The 10,963-nt window shown below is 46.9% G+C and overlaps 1 protein-coding gene across 2 annotated transcripts in view; it reads right to left on the reverse strand.

Moving 5' to 3' along the window:
- LOC119335685 (peptidyl-prolyl cis-trans isomerase PASTICCINO1-like) overlaps positions 1-10,872 on the reverse strand; it is a 22,169-nt gene extending 11,297 nt beyond the window's left edge. For both annotated transcript variants that reach the window (XM_037607789.1, XM_037607782.1), the window contains exons 1-6: positions 10,746-10,872; positions 10,040-10,109; positions 9,446-9,543; positions 9,158-9,280; positions 7,472-7,504; positions 7,120-7,178 (exon numbers count right to left, since the gene is read on the reverse strand). In XM_037607789.1, the coding sequence (XP_037463686.1) occupies positions 7,120-7,178; positions 7,472-7,504; positions 9,158-9,280; positions 9,446-9,543; positions 10,040-10,109; positions 10,746-10,850 (488 nt within the window). In that variant the 5' untranslated portion in view covers positions 10,851-10,872. The remainder of the gene's footprint in view (positions 1-7,119; positions 7,179-7,471; positions 7,505-9,157; positions 9,281-9,445; positions 9,544-10,039; positions 10,110-10,745) is intronic.
- Between the last annotated feature and the right edge of the window lie 91 nt (positions 10,873-10,963).

Genomic DNA, 10,963 nt, shown 5'->3' on the forward strand with positions numbered 1-10,963 from the left:
TTCAAACTCTCTAGTCTGGGCCTTCGTAAAATCCACAAACTGTAACTCGAAAGGCACATACTGAAGAGGAAAAACCTAATCCTGTACAGCAGCACGCACAAAAGAAGCATTAACACCAATATGCTTGGGGAGCTCATGCTTCACCTGTACTGTCTGACGGGAGGGGAGTAGGTGTAGTGACAGAAACACCAAACTCCTGAAGTAAGTAACCATCGTAACCAAGTCAGTCACAACGCAGCCTCCACACTCAAATGGGAAACTGCAGTCTGTTTCTGCATCTTCCACGCGATGAGAGAACCAACAAGAAAATAAGCAGAAAGTGAACGGCTATCTGAGGGACCACTAGCCCACGAAGCATCCGAATAGGTCTGAAGCTGTAAAGAACTGGAGCAGGAAAAGAGAAGACGTTGAAAGATCGTGCCACGAAGATATCGCAGAACACGAAGGTGACTACAGTGAACCCAAGTGGGAGCAGAAACAAACTGGCTCAAAATGCCCATGACGCGTTGGATCAGACAAGGGATCACCATCGGAAGCATGGAGTTGAACATTGAGCTCCATGAGAGTGTCAACAGTGCACTCATCAGTAAGAGCAACACGAGCAAGAAGATCCTAAATATATTTCTCTTGGGAAATAAAGAAAGTTTCAGAGGTAGAGGAAATCTAAATATATCGTTCACAGAGAAGCTCGAGGAAGAAGGACGTGGGTAGTAAGAGCGAGACTCGTCAAAGGTCACATCATGCGAGATGCGCAAACAACGACCAACAGGATCCCAACAGCGATAGCCCTTGTGCTCATCACTGTAGCCAAGGAAAACACATTCAACCGACTGAGCAGTCAGTTTGGTGCGTTCTCGCGAGGCAAGAAGGACATAGCACACACATCCAAACATACGAAGAGCTGAGTAGTTAGGAGAACGACCAGTGAGACACTCCATAGGAACACCACCCTGCAGAGCAGTCGATGGCTGAATGTTGATGAGATAGGTGGATGCAGAAACAGCCTCAGCCCAAAAGTGGGGTGGAAGGGAAGCGGCAATCATCAGCGCACAAGCTGTCTCAAGTAGATGACGATGCTTACGTTCGGCAATGCCATTCTGAGCATGAGCACCAGGACATGAGAACTGGGCAAGAGTACCCTATTCCGCAAGAAAACCACGCAACAGCCGGAAGATAAACTCACCAGCGGAGTCAGCACGAAAAGTACGAATGGGCGTGGAAAACTGGGTGTAAACCATGGCAGCAAAACGTTTGTATATAGAGAGAACCTCGCTACGAGATTTCATAAAGTAGAGCCAAGTGTAGCGAGAGAAATCATCAATAAACAAGATATAGTAGCGATGACCACCTTTCGAATCAAAGGGAGCAGGCCCCCAGACATCAGAATGAACCAAGTCAAAAGGACGCTGAGATACCGACTCACTGGTAGGATAAGGTAACTGGGTCTGTTTGCCAAGTCTGCAACCATTACAATGTAAAGAAACATCTCCAGATACAGACCCTAGGAGGCCCTGACGAACTAAAGAAGACAAGCGAGAGCCACAGATGTGACCAAGGCGATGATGTCACTGCTGGAAGGACGCAGACGAAGAGGCGGCAAGAGCATGGGAGCTGGCAGAAGTGGTGGTAGCAGAAGGAACACAAAGCCAGTCAACCTCCCAAAGGCCCTCTGACTCACGGTGTCGGGGGACAGCACCAACCAAAGCCTTGGTGCAACGATCCTAAATGGAGCAAGAGTCGATATCAAGAATGACACGACAACCAGAATCAATAAGTTGGGCAGCGGAAAAAAGATTCATGGTAAGGCGAGGAACATGTGAACTAGGAACAGAAAAAAATGGAGTGGAAAGACGACCACGACTAGCAACAGGAAGAGGTGTGCCATCGGCGGTAAGAACATTAACAAGCGAATCAAGAGATCGGAGAGAAGACAGCACAGAAGAATCAGAAGACATATGAAAGGAGGCTCCAGAATCCAGAACCCACGAAGATGTACCTGACTATGTAGATGCCTGCGGTGGTGAAGTGGATGCAGTCACAGCAACAGCGGAACCGGTCGACGAAGAGCCTGAGGAAGCCAAGAGATGCTTGAGCCTCACAATGTCCTGGTCAGTGAGTGACGGAATCGAGGAAGATCCAGGAGTCCCACTGAAAGAGGAGCGCCTCTGGTCTCGCTTCTTCTCACGGCAATCAGACTCTAGGTGACCTGGCCGAGAGCAGTAGCCACAGAAGGTGTCACAGCGCGACCGGCCCCTCTCAGTATAAGAAGGGCGACCCACCCCCTGAAGGTGTGGGTAGGAGCGGTGGAGCGGTGAGCCGAGCAGACGACACAGGAGCCCGAGCAGCCAATACAGACGGAACCACCAGCAACCCAGCAGAGCGACGGAACCACCAGCAACCCAGCAGAGCGAAGGCGGGTCTCCTCAGCACGAAGCTCGGCAAATACCTTCGAGATAGGAACACGACCACGAGCAAGCAAGTGAGCACGTCGGGGCTCAAACTCAGAGCGGAGACGAAATAAGAACTCATGGACCCGCTGAAACTCCAAATTAGACAGTGTAGTCTGACAGCAGCGGCAAGCGCCACAAACAACTGTCCGAAAAGAGTCAAGTTGGCGCCAGATGGCAGAGCAGTGTGAATAGAACTCATCAACAGAAGAATCACCCTGCTGGAGTGCGTGCTCCTGACGCACCACAGATAGGTAGAGAGCATCACCAGAGGGTTGATAGCGCTGACAGAGATAAGACCACATCGCTGCAACTGTGCCAAGTCCCATGAACTCCGAAGCAAACTGAGGAAGGACACTCGCAGTGAGAACAGCAGCAGCTCAAGCATCATCATTGCACCACTAAGTGTAAGCAGACAGATCATCGCGGTACACAGAAAGAGCATCTGAATAAGCGGATACCAGTTGATCATAAGCATCAACCGCAACATCATCTAGAGCCTTGGCGGCATCCCGGTCAGCCTGAGAAGCATCAGCAGCAAGTGTCGGCGGCACCGGTGGGATTGGGGCCACGGGCGCAACAGGACATGGCGGACAAGGGACCTCGCCAGAGAGGACACCCCATAGAAGAAGTCCACGCATATGGATGCGCATGAAAACCACAAACTCAGCATAGTTGGTGCCATCGAAGATCACCGAACAGTGAGGGACAGCCACATAGCCCGAAGAGGACATGACGAACTTTTTTTTTGGAAGTCAACTACCTGAACAAACCAGATCTAGATCGAGCGAAGCGGGCAGGAGCGCTCACGCTCAGGCGCGAGGCAAGGGCGAGAGGCCCTGGCGACCAAGGCCAGATCGAGAGGCGCAGTCGGGGCACCGGGCAGGAGCAGCTAGCCTGGGGCAGCTCCAAATCGAGGCCGGACCGAAGGGAGCAGCGGCCGAACGGGGCAGGCAGACGAGGCAGCGGCCGAACGAGACGGGCGTCGGCCACAGCAGCCGGGCTAGGCGGCGACCAGACGGAGCAGTCCGGACTGGGCAGCAGCCGGACTCGACGGCGGCCGGACTGGGCGGCGGCCAAACGGAACAAAGGCTGCAGCAGCCGGACGGAGAGGCAGCAGAGCCGGGCCGGGGACGGGGGAGGAGGCTGGAGATGCAGCGGCCGAACGGAGAGGCAGCAGAGCCGGGCCGGGGACGGGGGAGGAGGCCGGAGATGCAGCGGCCGGACGACCGAAGACAGGCAGGCTAGGAACGAGAGGCACGGAGTTGCATCGTGCGGGAGGCTAGCCTAGCATATGATACCATGTTGGATAAATGGCAACTAGTATTCACTGAGGGCCAAAGGCCATTACATATACATGTGTGACAAAGTGCAAGAAACCCCTTATACAATGGGGATATACCGAAAAGGGACTATGCACGTCTAACAGTATGATCTTCCTCCTAATCTCTTCCAAACCAATCCTCACCTTTTCTTTCTCATTTGCAGTTTCAGATTCAGTCACAATCACTCTATTGACAAGAGACTCCATCTCGTCTTCTCCTAGCTGTGCCACCTGTTCATGGTGTAATTTGGCTAGTAGTCTGTTGATAGGCCATTAATTAATAGTCATTCAAGCTAATCAGTTACTATTTTTTGTAACGATTGCAACAGGAATTTTCATGGACAAGAGGATACTTTGGACATGTCCTAGCCATACTCACAGTATTTCAGAGTTACCACAATGCTACCTAGGACAAGTCCTAACAAGGATCAGAGGTCAAAGCTGAAGATTGCAATGCTACGGGTGGAGTTACATAAGGGAAAATGCAACATGCAGAAATACGCGTGAAGAGTGGAGAAATATCATTCATACGTGATCACCATTATGTGTTGTGATTAGCGACGTGGCCGGAATATTTTATTCATAAAAGGCAAGGCGATGAGTACTTATATATGTGAATATGGCCAAGAGGGGTTGCCATGCAGGTTAGCTATGCGTGTTAGCTGGCCGATTAAAAACGTAAAGTGCTATATATGGTAATCGTGCTATACATGGTAATCCAATTAAGATGGCCAGATTCTAGTCGGTTTAGCTTTGGAATCGTTTTTGTATACGCCAAGTCCAGCGTGCCAATATAAATGTAAGGCCGTGGCTGATTGAAAAAACACCAATAGATATATTCACAAAATACATATTACTTTTTCACGTTCGTTTCTTTCTGTTGTTCTTCCTGCCGAGCCCTGGCAGCCCTAGGGTTTGGTTGATCTTTGCCATTTTGCATTGAAAAGCGGTCGTCTCTCCTCTAACAAAGCGAGGAGATTTTTGTTGCTTTGCTTGTAAAGCAATCGTTCGTCGCCACGAAAGCACGACGGTTATAGTGGTGTCACGCTGCAATTTTGTGTGGCAACACCACTAGTGCTGCCTCCTCTGCAATCAGCAGCCACAACAACAAAGCTACACCACCATCAGGATCACTCACTTCAGCTACTCACTTAGCTGTGAGAGCCTCTGCTACATGCACCAGCACCAAGCTAGCAGCAGCAGAATCAGCAGCAGCTCTCAGTAGCAGTCACTGCCACCTTCAGGACCACAGGCCCTACCGGATAGTCTGCTCGCAATCTGGTCACTCAAACCCTTCTTCTCCAATCAGCATGCATGCAGAAGCAAATCAGCAGCAGCACAGCACTGCGTCTTCTTCCTTCTCACCACAAACAGCAAGCAGCAGCGGCAGCTCCTCCTCCTCTCCAATCACCTTCTTCTCTTCTCAGCAGCAGCCGCAGCTCCTCCTTCTCCTTCCCTCAGCAGCAGCAGCAGCTCCTCCTTCTCCTCTCCTCATCCAAGCTCGCCGCCTCCAGCTCCACCTCCTCGCCGAACCGAGGCAGCAGACGTTGCCCGCGCAGCCGGCGCATAGCCGCACGCACGCCGTGCACACACACAGAAGCCAAGCCCAGATGCGCCGCCTCCTCCTCGCTGGCTCCGCCAGCTCCAGTGCCCCGACCTGGTCTGATACCATGTTGACAAGAGAGAGATACGTACCCCAGCGGCTGCTGGTTCGTGTGTGTTGCGGGCGCAACTGACCAGACATGGTCTGCCTCCTCTTCTAGATCACTGGAACGGGCCTGGGCCTTATGGGCCAGGCTGAACATGGGTTCACATACAACAGTCATCCTCTCAGGACCAGTACCTAGAATAGGCTTAACAGACTCCACCCCTCACCCACATACCCATGTCACGGTTGCACGTGACAGATATAGCTATTAAGTTTCATGCACCAACCAGTAGAACAAAAAGTGTGAACTGATGGAGAAGGTAGGGCAATCCACATATACTTCAACAACAAAGAGAAGGCAAGCAATTTTTTTATTAAATTGCGAAAGCCGAGACTTGAGCGCAAGACCTCTTGGCTCTAATACCATATTAAGTTTCATGCACCAACCAGTAGAACCAAAAGTCCGAACTGATGGAGAAGGTTGGGCAATCCACATATAATTCAACAATAGCAATTGTGGCGTGAAAGGAAGATGAAAAGCAGTAGAAGTAAAGGAAGCCTGGCATGCCTATCAGACAAAAGTTCTGGACAAGGGTAATTTAGACACAACACCATAAAACACCGCTGTCTTGCTCTCCAGCACCAATATGGCATAACAGATGCTAATTTAGTTATCTATCTATTTCCCCCGAGAAAACACAAAGCATTATGCCTTGTTGTACTGATAGAGCTGGAAAAGTGTTATTTACGAGTCTGCAGTAGGCTACAGCCAAGTGAACAAAAAGAGCCCTAAGTCTAACCATTGGGCAGGACGGTGTGACCCAAGGGTTTGCCTCCCCGATCGTGTCTAGGAGGTCGAGTATGGATGGGGTATCATTGAGGAAAAGACATGTTTCCTTCGGTTCCAAATCCATGATGGAACTTGTCCCGTGCCTCAGCGCAGAGGGAGTGGCCACAACCATTGTTCTCAACAAGTCAGCGAATTCTTCGCCGCCCGCGGAGATGCCGCTGTTGCCGTAGATCTTATCCATGACAGCACCTTGAACCAAACTAGATGCCAAAAGACGCAGTCGACCGTGTCTAGGAGGTCGAGTATGGCTGGGGTATCATTGAGGAAAAGATATGTTTCCTTCGGTTCCAAATCCATGATGGAGCTTGTCCCGTGCCTCAGCGCAGAGGGAGTGACCACAACCATTGTTCTCAACAAGTCAGCGAATTCTTTGCCGCCCGCCGGAGATGGCGCTGTTGCCGTAGATCTTATCCATGACAGCGCCTTGAAGCAAACTAGATGCCAGAAGACGCAGTCGACAAGCAGGTGGGTTCATTTACTCGTGGTTTTTGAAGGGAAACTGCAAGGGAAGCCCCCAACAGTATAAATAGGAACACAAATTCATGTCCATGAGGACTTGAACCCAGAAGTAGGATTGCATTCACTCCCCCGACCAAGTGAACTAGGCTCACTTCCTTATAGTCTCAGTGGTTTGTATCCCCTCATCCCTTTCTGTGCAAATTGACCACTATATGTTTGTATCATCAAATGCAACTACAATTTCAGTTTACACTTCAGCTTTCTAGTAGTCATATTAAAGATGTCAATTATGTAGCATTTGGGCACTAACCATAAAGAAAGAAAAACTATGTGCTAACGCTGCCAAGCACTAAGCAGAATTTATTAGATTTAGAGTAAAATAAACATTTACCGTGCTGTCACTTCATATGGTTCTCTAGGTGTTTCCCACCCCTTGCCTTCATCAACTATCTGCCACATCCAAAGAGCAATGATAAGTTTGCCACAATGCTGAAGCATCTGCTCTCATTTACTTGACCTCTTATTGTATAACCAACAAAAAAAGTCTAACATGGGAGTAAAGGATGCCGATAACATTTGGGGAATCCCAAACTGAATATATGAATCCTTTTACTGTGCTAACTTTGGAAAGCACAAAAAATATCAAACAGGTGCTCCAGACATAAATAAAATAAAGTATTTAAAAATCCCAACTGGATAAAACTGAATATATTTTATGCTATCAATATAGAATGTCTGTTTACCTTCTTTACAACCCCTAAATCCTCAGTCACGACCTGAAAGAGAGAGAAAACTAGAGTCAATAATCGAATCGAATGTGGCAAATAATATTATTATGTGTCTGATTGGTATTCTCTGTGACAAGAGAGTGCCATAAAAGCTTAAAAGGCAAGTTCTACAGGACGGCGGTTCGACCCGTAATGTTGTATGGCGCTGAGTGTTGGCCGACTAAAAGGCGACATGTTCAACAGTTAGGTGTGGCGGAGATGCGTATGTTGAGATGGATGTGTGGCCACACGAGGAAGGGTCGAGTCCGGGATGATGATATACGAGATAGAGTTGGGGTGGCACCAATTGAAGAGAAGCTTGTCCAACATCGTCTGAGATGGTTTGGGCATATTCAGCGCAGGCCTCCAGGAGCTCCAGTGCATAGCGGACGGCTAAAGCGTGCAGAGAATTTCAAGAGAGGCCGGGGTAGACCGAATTTGACATGGGAGGAGTCCGTTAAGAGAGACCTGAAGGATTGGTGTATCACCAAAGAACTAGCTATGGACAGGGCTGCATAGAAGCTTGCTATCCATGTGCCAGAGCCATGAGTTGGTCGCGAGATCTGATGGGTTTCACCTCTAGCCTACCCCAACTTGTTTGGGACTAAAGGCTTTGTTGTTGTTGTTGATGTGTCTGATTGGTACTAGGCATTGCAGTGAGTACAAAGTCATGGAGTCAGGAAATCAACTACCTGGGGCATAGTTTTAAAAACCCGACCGGACCGGCGGTCTGATTAGAAAAATCGGAACCGGAGCCTTTCCGTTTTTTATGACGCATTGGTCTTTTAGTAAAAAAAAACAGGGAAATATTAAGAAAATGGTGCAGGGATCAAACCCTTGACCTTGAGCCATGGCACGCTAAAGGCCGAATAACCAACTGGGCTAGCAACACTTTGTGATTTATTAATGGATTACATCGAATATTATGTCTACCCATTTGATCTGGGGTCATTTTTTTCTGAAAAAATAGCTTAAATATTGCTGTTTTTGGTTGTCAATTAACCAATGAGTTGGTGGTCTGACCGTTGAAAATCTGAATCGACAGTCTCACCGGTTCGGTTTTTAAACCATGACCGGGGGTTAGAAGAAGAGAAAAAAAAATTAGGGCATCGACTTGGCGAATGGAGCTTATATGAACCTGTCCAACATGCTTACTTGTGTGTTGCAGTTAACTCGATAGTTCCCATAGGGGATGCCATGTCATGATCGATATCATTCACCTAATCATGAAAGATAGAAATACAAATCTCTATCGTTCACACAGTTTATTATGCTGTATACTGATACATTACACATATGGTGATGTTGTAGTTCTTCGTGAGATATATTGGCCCAACATCCTAGATGGTAACAGAAATAATCGGTAACCATGAAAGCCATCATTATGGTGTGGGGCAAGCATCGTGTGCAACAGTAGCAATGATGTGCACGGCAACAGCAGAAGGATGCATGCAGGGCGAACAGCTCTTTTAGGTGGCTATTATGTTGCGAACAGAGTCTTAATTAACATATTGCATAACTCTTCAGATTCATACCATGCTGAAATTGATCGATTTATAAGTACAAAAGGAAATTAATGGCTGAAAATACATCAGAACCATTGTACCATCATGATTCCGAAATATATACAACGTATCATGCTCAAATCATAACAAGACTAACCTTGGCTTTAAAGAAATCCAACATCTCAACCTCAAACTGAAGCTCATCATCTTTTGGGAAGCCATCTGGAGGTGTAACCGGGCAATCATCCTCTGCATAGTGTATTTTCGGCTCCATTTTAAACTGAAAAGATAGATTGTGACCACGGGATGGGGGATTAGAGAGAGCAGTAGATATTTGCAAATTCAGGACATGCGTATTCGAACCATAGCATTCTCAGAAATATGTGCCCTTCCTACAACATTTTTGTTATTTAATTTACAAGTTGCACTCTGTTTAACAGAATACCATAGCAATTTCACCCTTCAGCATTGTTGGAAAGCCTTCAGCAAAGCCAAGGATCATTTTGCTTTTCCCCAACACAAATCTGAGTGGGATTCCTTTTCCTGTTATAATAATAATGGTAAAACGAGATGATTAGAGCCACAATACACCGAGCTGAGTACCTAAAAAAAGAGAAAGGTATAGATACTAATAAATGCATGTGGCAGTGAAAGTGAATTATAAGATAGATATCCTAACAAAAGTTTTTACATTTATCTCGTCTAACCTAATATATGTCGTAATGCAAGATGAAAGGAAGCATAGTGGAAGTGCTTTTACTGGAAGGGTTAACAAGCAAAGCTCGATATCACTGAACTGTTTTTTTTTCTTTATTCGCAGCATGCACAAACTTTAACGTTATATCTGCTATCAGAAGACTACAAATCTGTAGCTTCATACTTGAAAGCTACACCGACTGGAAGATGGCTATGGAAGCACTAAATTTCTATGAAGATAAGAATCTGTCGAGTCCGAAGCATCCTGATGGTGTTTGTAAACTAAAAGAACTGTATATATGTAGTGCACTAGTGCTGTGCTAAATGTGTTTTGCCTAATCACCTCCATGTTCCCTTCTTGTAGAATTCACAACAATGCCCTCCATGGTTCGAATAGTGCAATGAAGTATGACCTGCAAAATGACTAGAATTAAGAAAGAGTTTGACCACGAAATGTCCCACTGTCTCCTATAACAAAAAAGAAATCAGAGATTGTCCAGTGAAAGGTCGAGAAAGCCATCATGAGGGCCCTGAACATTTATAGGACATAAAGGCACATGATTTCGTCTGTATTATCTTGAGTGCTGAACAGCACCTCAAAATTTGAGCCGTGATGTGATCATCCGTTTTTAAATGAATAGATGGATATTGCACAAATTGATGATTGGTTCAATCAACTAGAATGTATTTGTCATCAGAAAATACATAGAGTTATAAAGCCAGCCCAGCCCACCCGGTGACGAACAAACTTCTATCCTGAACAAACATCATTCAGAGACATCGTTACTTGGTACTCTCAATTCAATGTACATACTTTTTCTTGACATTGTTTGTTTTGAGGTTGCTTACCACATACACCATGTGGTCAATGTACATACTTTTTCAATTGTTCATAAGTTAGCCTAGCAGTAGCAATAAAACTCTCGAGAGCACTGGGCCTCAAAGGCTGAGGGTAGTAAGATGGCAAAAGTTTGATTCACAAAGCCCTATGTCACAATAGTCTGCAGCAAATAAAGGTTTGGAACGAAGGGAAAATAACCAGCCCTGACCTGATCTCCATCTGCAGGAGTCGCGTCTCCCCTGCCTGACCGGATAACCGCCTTCATCAAACTCCCAGGAGTAAGCTTCTCCCTCCTGCAGCACAACCAAGGCATGAATAAAACCCATTTCCAGCTTAGTACATTACTAGGTAGCTAAGTAAGAACTTCGACTCTGCCCCCGTTATCCAGCAAATTCGCATGTTGAACAAATTATCTCTGCCCAATTT

The sequence above is a fragment of the Triticum dicoccoides genome, chromosome 1B (assembly GCF_002162155.2).
Source record: "Triticum dicoccoides isolate Atlit2015 ecotype Zavitan chromosome 1B, WEW_v2.0, whole genome shotgun sequence".
Lineage (NCBI taxonomy): Eukaryota > Viridiplantae > Streptophyta > Magnoliopsida > Poales > Poaceae > Triticum > Triticum dicoccoides.